The 14958-nt window shown below is 38.3% G+C and overlaps 1 protein-coding gene across 2 annotated transcripts in view; it reads left to right on the top strand.

Annotated features, from left to right (window-relative positions):
* PRRG4 (proline rich and Gla domain 4) overlaps positions 1-14225 on the top strand; it is a 30476-nt gene extending 16251 nt beyond the window's left edge. Inside the window, exons 6-7 of one of the 2 annotated variants that reach the window (XR_003566929.1) lie at positions 9380-10932; positions 11126-14225. Coding sequence is in view for 1 of the 2 variants with exons in the window: in XM_027837660.1 (XP_027693461.1) it covers positions 9380-9611 (232 nt within the window). In the remaining variant the exon portion in view is untranslated. Of the gene's footprint in view, positions 1-9379; positions 10955-11125 lie in introns of those variants that run through there. The other variant, XM_027837660.1, reaches the window with a different exon arrangement.
* Positions 14226-14958: the final 733 nt, after the last annotated feature.

Below are 14958 nucleotides of genomic sequence, written 5' to 3'. Positions count from 1 at the left end.
TAGGTGCTTAATAAATCCTTGATTGATTGAATCCCAACCTTTCTGATATCTAGAGGCAGCTAGATGGTGCAGTGAGTAGAGGGTTGAACCTGGAGCTTGGAAGACCTGAGTTTAAATCCTACCTTGGATATTTATTACGTAACTCTGGGCAAGTCACTTAGCCTCTGTCTATCTTGGTTGCTCATCTGTAAAGTGGGGATAATAATAGCACCTTCCTCCCAGAGTTTTTCTGAAGATAAATGAGATAATATTTATGAAGCACTATATAAATGCCAGCTGTTATTATTTTTCCAAACTAGCAAATCTAATTGGTCAAGCTACCGTTTTGGTCAACTAAATGGGCCACATAAAATTTGATCCCTACTTAACAAAGATATTGCCGTAACTGCTGATCTGAGAAGTTTCTGATTTGCAATGGAAAGAGACTTAGATTGGGAGTCAGAGAAACTAGTTTCACATCCCAGCCCTGCCTGCCATTTGCTTGTCTTTGTGACCTTGGACCAATCACGTGAGAGCTCCGTAATCCATTTCCTTACTATAAAAAGAGCAGGCTGGATTTATTGGATTTTGAGGTCCCTTCTCGATCTATATCAGAAGCATGTGAGAGAATAGGATGTAAAGGAAAATGCACTGGACCAAGTTAAGAGACTGGGGTTCTAGCTGAAATGCTTTCCCTAATCAGCTCTTTGACTTTGGGCAACTCACCTCTCTGGGCCCCAGCTTTTTCATCCATAAAATGAATGGGTTGGACTAGATGTCCCCTAATATTCCTTTCAGCATGTCCTTTTTTTCTCTTATAAAAAATGGTTTATACAGTGCTTTAAGGGTGGTAACCCACTTTCCTCACAAAAGCCCTAGATATAGGTAGTATAGCTGTACTACCAACTCTCTTGAGCCTCAGTATTCTCATCTGTAAAATGGACATAACTGACTTACCTGCCCAGTGTCTCCTCCATAGTAGATGTGAGAGTCAGGACTGTAATCTAATCTCTAGAAAGAATCGAGATTCTTTTCATTACTCCCATTTATGTACTTTCTAACTTTCATTGATTGTTTCTCAGACTAGGAAAGAGGTCCAAGGCTTGTTGTTGTTGTTGTTTTGTTTTGTTTTAATTGCATGCCGTAAGCAAGCCACCTGATGTAGTGGATTCTTGAAGCCAAGAATACCGAGGTTCCACCTCTCCCAAATACTGGTTTTGTGACCCTGGGCAAACCACATAACCTCTCAGTGCCTCAAGCATCTCTGTAAGACTATTGAGTTGCAGAGAGGATGCCGACTTATACTGATAATGGGAGTTCTTCTCATGGGAGCACCCAATGCCAATGAGATCAGAACTCAGTCCCTATTCCTATATAGTAAGCATCAGCCAAATGCTTCTTGTCTGGCAATGTTGAGTTAATGGAGAACATGGAAATAGAGCCTTAAGGACAGTGACTATATACTAAGCACATTACACAAAATAAATGTTTAATAAATGTTTGTTGAATTAAATCAACTTATGTGAATTTGCTAAATATAAAAAGGGGTCAAGTTTTGTCCTAAAACATAATAATTATAAGTATTTTCTAAAATAAGTGAAATTATCTTTTCTTTCTCTCAGGGAAAGCATTTTTCCCTTTAGGAGATATTTGGAATTTTTATCTCTTTTACCATTTTACACATCAGTGTCCTTCTGATGTCATAGAAGAGACTGCTAAGGGATCCTCTTTATAAAAGGCATGAGTTTTTAAAAATCAAATTAATTTCAAATTTGCTGTGAATATCCTAAGTAATTTTCCTATTCCAATGGGCCCATTAGAACTTTAAAAAATAATCAATATAGAAAGAGATGTCTTTTTAAAATGGCCTGAAAAATTCACAGACCACTGGTGAAGAACTTCATTGGTAGGTAAAGGACTCAATTTATTCCTATTTCACCAACAGAGAAAAATGAAGCAGAGAGAAAGTGAACAATTCCCCTTCTTGATGTTTCCATGTCTGCCTCGATAGTATTGTAATCTATTGTTTCCATTAAATTTTAAGTCAAGGAATAGTAAGATATGGGATGGCCTTCAGTAGTTCACATAGATCCCAATCCAAATAATTCCAAAATCCATAGAGTATCTGGGGATCAATCTATCAAAGCATACAAAATACTTGTAGAGATATAATTACAAAGTACACCTTAAATCTGAATGCAAAAAAAGCATACTTTTTTTAAACTTTCTTTATTTTTCTTGTTTTTTTTTCCTTTGGTCTGTTTTCTTTCACAACATGACTAATATGGAAATATGTTTTGCATGACTGCACACGTATACCCTATATCATATTACTTGCCTTCTCATTGAAAGGGGAGGGGAGGGAGGGATAGAATTTGGAACACAAAATTTAAAAAAGAATATTAAAAATAGTTTTTATATGTAATTAGAAAAAAATTAAATATTTGAAAACAAAAACAAGGTACTCCTTAAAGAAAGAGAATGAGAGGAATAGTCTGTGCTTGTGGCTGGGTCCTGCTATGCCAGTATAATGAAAGGAGTCCATGTAGAGTAAAAGTCAGAAGGATCTGTCCAGCAAATGTTTCTTTCCACCCACCCATGCCTCCCAATCTGCAGACCTTCAGTAGTTTTCTTCAGTTTGTGAAATTTCCATTGATAGTTAGCCATTTTCAGCTACTAATGCCATTAAACTGCTATTGTTTCTGCTGCTATATATTGTCCATTCTACCAGATATAGCCTCATCACCAACTGGAGGCATCCTGGAGATAGTAGAATGTCAGCTTCTTTAGGGCAGGGGACCTTTGTTTGGGGCTTTTTTTTATCCCTTGAACCCCTGGCCCAGGACTTTGCTAGGAGAGCCTGATACATGTGTGTTGAATTGAATTGAATGGTATGGACATACTAGAACTATAATGAGATATGGGAGACACAATGGGGAAGTAGACAGCGTTCATCTTTTATATTTTTTATTTTGGGGGGGGAGGAGTTAGGCAATGGGGTTAATTGACTTGCCCAGGGTCACACAGCTAGAAAATGTTATGTGTCTGAGGCCTGATTTGAACTCAGGTCCTCCTGAATCCAGGGCCGGTGCTCTATCCACTTTACCTAGCTGCCCTAGCATTCATCTTTTAAGAGCCTCTTTACTTCATCTGGGCTTTTTTTTTTTTTTTACCATATTCCTCTATCCTCATTTATCAAAATACCTGTAATGTTTTCTGCTAGGGGGAATAAATGGCCCTGTCCTCATGGAGCTTCCTATCTAGCAAGAAGAACATGAAATATGCCCACACCCCTCTCTCTTTTCTTCCCCCCTTACTCTTATAATATGAAAATATTTTCGTATCACTTTTAAAAGTCACATCGGCACATATGGTTCTGTTTCCAACATTAACAATTATTTGAGTCAGATGATCTAGCTCTGGTTTAATTTGCTGCCACTCATACGCATGCCTGTTACTTTTTTCTTCATTTTACACCTTTCTTCTATTTTCTCCCCTTTTTATCTTTCCCTTTTCCCCTCCTTCTCTTCCTTTCCTCACTTTTTTTCTCCTGAAATGCTCCTTTCCTTTTGCCCCCCATATAGGCCATGGTGGGAAATGTGGTACAGTAGTCATGAGTATCTTTATTCTGTGTAGATTAGAGGGTGCATCTAATTAGCTGTTGCACCTATTTTGAAAATTATATCCTTTGAGCTTCTGCAGAGTTAAAGTAACCAGATATTTCATCATTGGGGGGGTGTGTAGTAAGGTGGCTGGACTTGGCATACCAGGGGGCTAGTGCCAACTCTGTACCAGTCTCATAACCGTAGGCAGGTCCTTAAATCTTTCTAAGCCATCATCCCATCTGCAGACCTCAGGTCAAGAAGACTGCCCCCCCCCAATCTAGAGGAACCTATGCTGATGAAATCATGGCTCTTCTGTTTTATTAAAGTGTTTGTGTGTGCTAATGGGAGAGAGCCAGAGAAAAGACAGGCAGCCTTCCCTCCTTCTTGGTAACACATGTATTTCAGTCGTGGCCTTCAGGAAACAATGCCCCACTTTGTGTTATCTAAGTCAGAGGAGCAACTCAACTGGCCAAACTTCTGACCCAAGGAGGAGGGGGCCGGCCTTAGGCCAGGTCTTTGGGAAGCTATATTAGGCCAGTGGTTGTGCTGTCGCATTCCTTAAATTAAACCTGAATCTGTCCTGCTTGTTTCACTGAAGCTTGGTAAGGGACAACCCTGCCTATACCCTCTGTCCTGGGGTTGTGGTGAGATATCTGGGGCGGCTTCAGTGTCACTGCACCCAGGCTAGTCCTGCCCAACTCTCTCAATGTGTAGTAGTGTCCTATGAGCTCCTTTCACCTGAGCTGGGGCTGCAGCCTCCTAACAGGACCTGGGGTTTTGTGGGGTTTCCCAGGGCTGGGGAGATATCGACAGTTTGAGGCTACAGGCTGAGGTTCCCCAGCTGTCTCTCAGTGGTTTGTTGTGAATGGGTAACAGCCAATATAAATTTGGAGTCTTAACTCCTTCCTGGGTCCCCAGTTACACTGTTCATTCTTTCATTGCAATCCTGTTTGTGTAGGGTTCTGGGGGCAAAGATTAAGGGCAGAGGATTGCTTTGAGATAAAGTATGCCCTGACTTTGAAATCTAAATGTAGGCAAAGTTTAAGGATTTTTTTAAAAAACCCAGAAAAGTTAATTGGCAGAAAAGTTTGGGGAAAACTATGGTATTCAATGCCTACTTTTTTTTTTTTTGAAAGTTGAAATCAGGGGGCAGCTAGGTGGCGCAGTGGATAGAGCACCGGCCCTGAAGTCAGGAGGACCTGAGTTCAAATCTGGCCTCAGACCAAACACTTGACACATACTAGCTGTGTGACCTTGGGCAAGTCACTTAACCCCAATTGCCTCACCCCAAAAAAAAAAAGTTGAAATCAGAGCATTATTACGTCATCTTGGCAATAAACACATGCCAGATAAATGGATGCTTTAAGACCACTCCATTTCTCAGTTGTGTTGGGGAGAAAGTGCCTAATGTGATGTTCTTTATCTCAAGATGGGAAAACGATGAATTCATTTAAATAAGCCCATACTAGTGTTTCTAGAAAATAATATTTAGAATGGGTTTTTTTTGCCCTTCTACTCACAATGGATGTGTGATGTTGTGCAGAACACTGGAGCCATTCGCTGACTTTCTGATATAATTGCTCCCTTGTTCTCACAATGAAAAGGCAGATTGCTTTAAGATGACTTGTAATTAAAGCACAACCTGGAATGTGTTTTTGATAAGGACTTGTCACTTGCTTGATCCAGCAGCTTAGGGCAAAGAAGTTCTATTTGTTTGCCTTATCTGACATACCTGAGCCTTATGGGCAAACAGAGGGCTTGTCTCCCTCCCAAATGGAGGACAGTTCAGCTCGATTGAGCAGGGGATGAGTAGTTATCATCAAGACATTCCAGATTTCTGACAGAAGAGGAAGTGTGTGCTGAGCCTTCTGAACACACTTGTGCTCGCCTCACTGACAGTCCATTATCAGTTATTCCAGAGAGGATTAGCCAGTTTATGAATTAGCCAAGCCTTTGCCTCTCTTCTCTGTCTGTCTGTCTGTCTCTGTCTCAGTCTCCCTGTTTCCCTCTTCCTCTCCCGCTCCCTACACTGACTTTCTCCCTCTCCATCTCCTCCTGCTCCTTTTCCCTCTTCCTATCCCTCCCTCCTTCTTCCTTTCCCTACCCCCACCCAATCTTTGCCTCTCCCCATTACCAACAGTATTCATCAATTCTTCCCAAAAAAGAATAGCTGACATGAGGTAATGGTTTACAATTTTCAAAGTCTTCACAGTATCCTAGAGGTAGGTCTGATACACCTTGTAGTATCTCCATGTTACAGGTGGAGAAAGTGAGTCTCACTGAAGTCAAGGACTTGCCTGGGAAGTGGTCAAACAGGGCTTGGGACTTCAATTGTTTCCCTCTGTGTCCACTGTTATTTCTTTCCACAATGTCCCCTTGCTTCTTATCCTTCAAAGGCAAGTGAAAAGAAACACAGGTCAGTGAATTTCTTCCTTATTAGATCTGATTAAGAGGAAATTGTCCTCATCAACTGATGTGAGGATTAGAGATTGTCTCTGGATTTTCAGTATCCAGTTTCAAATGACCACAGTTGGGTCATTGATTAGTCCATAAACATATATATATATATCAGTCAGTCAACAAACATTTATTGAGTACCTACTGTGTGTCAGGCACTGTGCTAAGCACTGGAGACACAAAAAGAGGCAAAAGACATTCCCTGCCTCAAGGAACTTATGATCTAATCATTGAATGGAATTAATTTACTTATAAGCAGTTGGGAAGAGGCTTGAGAAGGGAGTACATGCCCCACCATTCAACAAATCACTCATCATAAATTATAAATTGTGTGTTTAAAATGTATACATCAGAAGGACTGAGAATAATAACCATAATCATATTAATAGCTGATGATAGTTCAAAACACCAGGGCTATGTTTCATATCGACCATTCAATAAGTGTTAATTGAGTAATCTAATACATTTTAAGTGGCCGAACCCTCTGCTAGATACCAGAGGGTGGGATAGGGAGCAGATATAAATAAAGATCTCAGAGTTTAGACCCAAGGTTCCCAAGGTGGGTGATACTGCCCCTTGGGAGAGGTGCTGGAACAATCCAAGTGGGGTGGTAGTAGCCTTGGATGCAATTGGGGAGGGGGGGTGTTGAATAAAAATAAGGGGGCGATGGAAGCATAAGGAAAAAAGAGAAGATAAGAAAATTTTGAAAAACCGTTTATATATGTTTCATCTGTTGTGTAACAGAGTTAAAGTCATAGTGATTACATTATTTTTCAAATAAACACACAAAATGCAAGTTATAATCCATCAATGGTCAAGTCCACTGACAGGTCTTAACAAGCACATGTTAGCAGGCGAGCCTTCCACACACTGTCAGGAAGTCCAGCATGCATCAGCAGGAATATGCATGTAATGACTTGTTTACAATACGATACTATATGGTTACATGACACAATATTTCATCATCAAAATTTCAATGCAGGGAAAACCACAAATTTACGATAAATTATTAAATTTAAGATGTGTCTTTTTTTTCAAAACATTTTAAAAAATTTTTTTTGAAATGACACAAATTTTTTTTAAAAAAACTGTTAAAGGGTTTTTTAAAAAGGTAGATTTCCAAGGGGCATTGAGTAATTTTTTTTTTTTTTTTTGGTAAAGGGGGAGATAGGCCAAATAAGTTTGGGAATCTCTGGTTTAGACAAAGCTAATGCATGAAATAATACAAAGTCAAGTCTAAAACGGATGGTAGGGGCAGCTAGGTGGCGCAGTGGATAGATCTCTGGCCTTGGAGTCTGGAGGACCTGAGTTCAAATCCAGCCTCAGACCAAACACTTGACACTTACTAGCTGTGTGACCCTGGGCAAGTCACTTACTCTGATTGCCTCACCAAAACAAAACAAAACCCCTCCATGGTAGTGAAGTCATCCCTGACTACTTCAGACCTTATTTTTTTCTCTCTTTTCTTTTTTTTTAAATTAAATCTCCACTCTGACACATACTGCCTGTGTTGCCCTGGGCAAATCATTAACCTGAATTGGCAGAGGAAGTTTTTTCATTGGGTGTACCTTATACTGGACAGCTAGGTGGTGCAGTAGATAGAGCACTTGGCTTGGAATCAAGAAGACTCGTCTTTGTGAATTCAAATCCAGCCTCAAGACACTTACTAGCTGTGTGACCCTGGGCAAGTCACTTACCCCTGTTTACCTCAGTTTCCTCATCTGTAAAATGAGCTGGAGAAAAAAATGGCAGACCATGCCAGTATCTTAGCCAAGAAAACCCTAAATATGGTCACAAAGAATCAGACATGACTGAAAATGACTGAAAAACAAAGTGCCCTATACTAATGAAATCATAATCTTGGGCCAAAAAATAGTAAGATACAAATTATAAGTCCTACAGGAGTTGAAAAGAAGAAGAAAAGATTAGGGAGAGAAAAGAGATCTCTACATACTACAAAGACATATAAGAGAGATTAGTCCGAGAGCAATTTGCAGATTGAATAAAGTTGAAAGAAGCCAGAGGCAGAGTGGCTGCTCCAGGGATCTGAGCTGTAACAGCTTTCATCAAGCCAGGATTGGCTTGATATGATAACTGAATGATAACAATGGTTGGAGAGGGACTGAATAAAGAGAAAGGTCAGTGGACAAGATCAAATTATTAAAAGTATAGCTAGAGCTGAGACATTAGAAATCATCTCATGAGAACATCAACATTTACATCTGAAATCCAATATTCTCATTTTATAGATGAGGCAACTGTAGCCCAGAGAATTAAGTGACTTGCCCAAAGTCACAGAAGAATAGAATAACTGTTATTGTAACTAATTGTTCTATGTTATTATAACTAATTATCATGAAGAATTATATTGTTGATATTATAACTAATTATATTACAACTAATTATGAGTAATTATAACATGAATGCTCTAATTCTTTATAATAAATATTCTGATTATAGTAACAACAAAATAATAGCTAGCATTTATATAGTGCTATAAGGTTTGCAAAGCACTTTACAAATATTTTCTCATTTTATCCTCACAACATGCTGGAAGGTAGGTGTATTATTCTATTTATAGATAAGGAAACTGAGGCAGAAAGAGGCTAAAGGACTTGCTCAGGCTCATGCCAATAAATGTATGGGGCAGGATTAGAATTCAGAGCGTTCCCATCTCTACATCCAATGTTCTATCTATTATACCTCCTGTCTCCATCTTTTACTATAAAAAACACACGCTTTGATATGAGAGGCAACTAGGTGGCTCAGGGGATAGAGCATTGAATTTGGAGTCAGGAGGACCTGCATCCAAATCTGGCTTCAGACACTTACCAGTTGTGTGGCCCTGGGCAAGTCATTTCAACCTGCTTGCCTCAGTTTCCTCATCTGTAAAATGAGCTGGAGAGGGAAATAGCAAATCGCACTAGTATCTTTGCCAAGAAAACTCCAAATGGGGTCATGCAGAGTCAGACATCACTGAACAACTATACAACAAACAAATTGATATTAGAGGATACCCCCAATCCACACCTTCATGGAAGGATTGGAAGTGGGTGGTTCACAGCTGTTACACATTGTACATGTTTTCAGACTTTTTCAATTTATCAATTGGTTGTACTGGATTTTTTTTACTCTTTAAAAATACTATTTGTTATATGGAATGGCTCTCTGGGAAGGAGAGGAATACTGGAGATAGCTATGATGATATAAAAAAAAACCCAGAAGATATCAATAAAAACTTTAAAAAAAAAACCCACACTCTGACCTGGAAATGTCATCAACAATGTCAATTATCAACATGAAAATGAAATCGGTGCTATTAATGTGTCTCTGTTTAGTTCCTCAGCTGTCTATATAAGAGCTGGTCGACATCATCCTACTATTATCTTTAGCAGACAAGAGGAATCTGCCTTGACCCAGTCACCTCTTCCCTTGGAGGACTCAGGACTGCCTTCTTATGAACAAGCTGTGGCATTGACTAGAAAATATGACGTTCCCCCTCCTCCATATCCTGGACCAGCAAAAGGGTTTAAGGTGTTTAAAAAGTCTATGTCGCTCCCTTCTCACTAAATCCAATATCAATGTAGACATGGATGTTTATTCAAAGAAGGCGCCATGACTTGGTTCTCCAGTACTTTCAAGTGCTGGCCATTTCACTTCTGTAAAGGTATTAAGAAACACATGGCAATAATGATGACTGTCCATTTGCTCCAGATATCCTGACTTTTATCTCTGACATCAGAATAATGAGTGAATTGGCTTCATTTTTGTGTGCAGCTAGGAGGCAGGCACTGATTTAGATGTAGGAGTCTCCAGATCACCAGCCCAGCTCGTTAGGCAAAAACTCACTAATTATAATGTTCTGAAGGAAGAGTAACATACCCACCATCACAGAAAGGGTTCTGGACTGGTTGTGTTGAGAACTGAATTATGTAATACAAGAATTTCTTTTGCTCTAAGTCTTCTTGAGTCAAGATACTAGTATTTTCTCCTCTGTTTATTTTAACTCTCCAGCAAAGGAGACTTTGTAAAAAAGCTTTTAAACGCCATGATAAATCAGTGGCCTTTAAAACATAAAGAGAATCCTGATGATTATTCTATATGAAATAGCACATGATGTTGCTTCTAGGTATTTGTACTTAGAGATTATATCAGCTATACATTAGTGGGGAGAAGGAAAGGACACCTTTTTTCTTCTGATCAAATGGCTTGCTGCCATTAAAACTTAGACGGCAGGGGTGTAGTGACACAAGGTTGCAGATTTGTTAGCTCTGCTATAATTCTAGTTCTTTTCTACAACCAAAAAAAAAAGCCTCTATGACCCAGAATCTCTAGATTCTGTATGAATCTGCTTGTCCCATGAGGAAATAGATAGATTCTGTCAACATGACTATATGCTTGGTTCATATGGGATTACTCAGGTTGGGAGTTTTATTCTAGCTCACAATTAATAGTTTAATCCAGAAGGGATAATTTATTTATCCTCTTATCATCTCTGTTCTGGTTAAAGATGTGTACAATTTTGTCACCAGTGACCCTTTGCATCTCTGTGATATGTTTTCTCAGGCATTAAGGCACACTTAAAATGATCATTCAACCCAGATTCCCTACAATCCTCCCTTCTATTGTCATTATTTCTTTAAAGACTTAAAGGAACTTGAATTCTCTATATATAGATGTATAGATGTACATATTTTCCCCCTGTGGGGTGAGGTCAAATAATAGTATATCCCTGAGATGGGAAATAGAAGATTCTATTCCTTATATAATTGTCAGTTATTTCTTTATTTTTTTGTTTTATATGATAATTTACAGAGTTTTTTTTTTAATGGGGGGAGGCTGCAGTCCATGTCAATTTGGTGGTGAATGCTAAACCAAAGTAGTACTGTTGGTTCCAGGGGTGGGGAACCTGTGGCCTCGATGCCACATGTGGCCTTCTAGGTCCTTGGGTGCCACCTTTTGACTGAGTCCAAATTTTATAGAACAAATCCTTTTATTAAGGGGATTTGTTCTGTGAAGTTTGGATTCAGTCAAAGGGCCACACCTGAGGACCTACAGGACCACATGTGGCATCGAGGTCACAGGTTCCCTACCCCTGTATATAAATCACACATAAGTTGGAGGGTTTTGTATTCTTGGATAATAAGATCTTATTTAATATAGGCAAAAAATAAGATCTTTGCCATTCTAAACTTTGTAAGGTTTTGTACTCTAGGCATCTTTTTCAGAGTCCCTTCCATTGTATGGCCTACTTGTCACTAACCTGCTCACAGAATGTCAGAGGTAGATGTCTTGCATTCTCATTGGACAGAGGAGGAAACCAAGACCCATAGAGGGGAAAGCACCTGCCTAACATCATCCGACTCATAAGTGGCAGAACCAGGAACTTCACATTTAATTTGAGAAAAGTAGTCTTTTTCTTTATGCTACACATTATTATCTAACAAAAAGTACCAGAAATAATTATGTACTAATTTTACATACCTTTTCTTGCATTAGCTTAAAGACTTTTTGTAAAACTTATTTCTCTCCCACAACCTCAGTTTTTTGCCTTTGACAGTAGATAAGCTAATACAACAGATGTCCTGCAGGGAGACCAAAATCTCCCAGGGAGTTTGTAGCAGGACTGAAATAGAAGCTTTTCTCCAAGCCCCCACCTTGCTCACAAGATCACACATTACCTAATGGTATGTTAGTGACAATGTGTCCGTATTTGAAATTGATAATTAAAAGGTGCCTTTCCCTTAAGTGACAGTAGGAATTTTTCTTCTCAAATTTTTATGAGTCCTGCCCACTGACACATAAGCTCTTAGTCCAAATTAGCTTCAGAGCCTCTAACTCTCTCCCTGCTGTATACAGTTGGCACTTATCATTTATCATAAAACTTCAGTATGAAATAATCTCTGATTTATTCTCAGAGGAACTGTGAAATCCATGGTGTTTGTAGAGTATCTCTACAGTTCATGATAAGAGGGAAGACCCTAATTGACAAATGGCTATATTAAATGCAATATTTCAATAGTAACTTATTTTTAAAATTTCACCCTATTGCTTATTTTTATTCCTTTTTGTTGTTGGTTAATATTAACTATGAGATCTCCATTGTTTTAAAATGCTATCTCATAGAGCTCCATTGAGCACAAAATTTCACAAATAATTAGATAGGACTGGGGTTTTTTGTTTTGTTTTCATTTTTATTAGAGGTTGGATGGAATGAAGGCTTTATATCAGTCTGATTGGAAAGAGGCTGATAAATCTTAGCGGCATGATAGTTTCAGTGTAATGATTCTACCTGGCCAAGCAAGTCCAGGAGATAAGTGATTCACTTTCAGAAAGAAAAACTCTTTTAAAAAAAAAGAATTCCATTTGCGTTATATTGGTTCTTTCCAGCTGTTTGTAAATTTCTAATACACAGTATAAGAAACTCAAGCTTATTTAGAAAAGTTTAAATGAATAACTGTTGTATCATCATTTGTTATTGTGATCTAAACTACCAATGTATATGGGGATGGGGGTAGGAGGCAGCATAGGAGCTGGGAGGATCTTGTCCCTTACTTGGGGCTCCTTCAGCCTGTCTTGTCTTTGAAAATTGCAACAATGTATTCCCCTCCAATAAATTATGAGTGTGTATGCTTTTTATGTATGTAGAAAATTAAATTGTTTATGATTCTAGGTGCCACACCAGCAGAACTAGAAAGAGTAACTCCTTGAATTGTTCCCCAAAACTTGTTTCCAGAATTCCGTTCCAGCTCATTCTTGCATTTTTGACATGGGGCATTAGTTTCTAGGATAAGGAAGATGAAAGAAAAACTCTTTTCCATGATTGTTTTTACATCTTCATTGAAGACGAACTCCTCTATCGTACCAAGCCATTAACTGGATATGAAACAACTTAGAAATATGTGTTTATTTGTGTATATATATGTGTGTATAAAACTATGTATACATATGACATGCACAATTGATTCATCTTCTGAGGGGTGTTTGTCATTTCTGTGGATAAAAATTCTTCATGATATTTAGCTAAGTTAGATGGTATGATCTAGATGCTGCTGGACGAATGGGCCAAAGCCTATCTCTTTTGGGCACTAACTCAATCAGTCAAATAATATTGTAAGTGCCCATCATGTACAAAACCTTGGAACAGATTGTTCTGTTGGATGATGGAACTTCCATTATAACAGGCAGTGACTAAACTAGCATAACATGGAATAGTAGGGATAAAGACTGGACCTGTGATTTCACTGATGAGAGAGAACTCTCACGTGAGGAAAAACAGGAAACAATGAGTTTACAAAAATGGATAACAGGGTGAGCTAAGACTTACAATGAATTTAAAAATTTTCCAAATGGTTTATTTAAAAAAATATGACCCAAAATGTTACCAATTTTATCTTCTAGAGATTGTGGGTACTACATATTCAGATACTTTAATGAGGGTATTGAGTAATGCCCATATTACAGGTCAGTCATGTCAATAAGAAAACTGAAGACTGACCTTAATTATTGACTACCTCTCTGTTCCCAGGGGAGTCAATTATTCCTCTGGCAGGATTTTGTTCCTACTTCTCAGTGCATCTATTAGAAGAGAAAACCTAGGATGGGGGGAAGGGGAGGGACTGAGGATGGAAAAGCTTAGCTTTCAGTGTGATAATTATTTTCAGTTTTTTAAAGACAGAGGCTTCCACTGCTGGACCTTTCTCAAAACCAGCCTCATGTTCTAAAGACTTCATTCCGGAGGAGGAGGGGGGAGAAGATTTAAATATCATGTGCTTAAAAATAAAACTTGCAAAATGGTGACAAATCACAAAATCAACTGTTAGTAAAACATTTTAGTTCTGAACTCATTTAGAATGGATCCATTTGCCATGTTTTCTATTCAGTTGCATTTTGAAAGTCTGTATTTCTACGTGAGTGTAACTTGATACTATAGAAATTCAATTTTTATACTTTTTTCTAATGTAATGATATGCTGTGCTGTGTGCTTCCCTCAGAAATTTCTGATCATTTTTAAATGTTTCTCTTTGGTTATGTAAGGCAGTCTGCCCAATGTGTACTGGTATTTTTATCCACTAGAATAATCAACTTTTTTAAAAGCGTGCCTTCCCTCAAGTTTTCATTGTATCATAAATCATCCTTTCTTATTGTGTACATTTTTGTACCTGTATAATAAACTTGGTTTGTATTGGCATTTTATACTAAGTAAATATTTATTACTTATTATAGTATTTTAGTAGCTTCATTTTACTATTCTATTCTTTGCTATTTAAAAATTTTTTATTTGGTACAAGGTGTCACTGAAGTTTGAATATTGGACTCATATTGAACTTTCTGCCATATATGGCTTCAAATCAGCCTGTGGGGACCAGCATGGTGAACACAGCTGATTCAGGAGCAGACATTTAGTAAGAAGGTCTCTTTGAATGGTTTCGAGGTTGAATATTGATGCATCATGGATGGAATGCAGGACTTGACATTAGGAGGACCTACATTCAAATCCCTATTCTGATACATACTAGCTATGTGACCCAGGCCAAGTCACCTAGCCTCTACGTACATCTAGCAACTATCTATGAAGTAGTACACAGCCTGCAATTGCATGAAAACTGGTGTTCCTATTCCAAGAATTGTCCATACTGATAAAATCACAGATCCTCTCCACATTCCATATAAAATATCGTTTTGTCTTCTAGGGTTGTGTTGGCCAAAACGTTACATTAAATTGTTTTTCTTCTGAAAATAGGATTCGTATTTGTGGCCTGCAACTGTATTTAATCGAGTGACAGAGAAAAACACAAGAGAGACACATTGTATTTCAATCCACATCTTGCTTCCACTTGGAGACTTGGATAAATGCATTTATCAGAATGCAATGTGCATAAAAGCAAGAATACTGGTCATATTACACATTGATTTG

Source organism: Vombatus ursinus, unplaced genomic scaffold, assembly GCF_900497805.2.
Source record: "Vombatus ursinus unplaced genomic scaffold, bare-nosed wombat genome assembly UNPS02014822.1, whole genome shotgun sequence".
NCBI classification, from domain to species: Eukaryota; Metazoa; Chordata; class Mammalia; order Diprotodontia; family Vombatidae; genus Vombatus; species Vombatus ursinus.
Note: the sequence above shows the minus strand (reverse complement) of the source record. Positions and strands in the feature narration are given on the sequence as shown.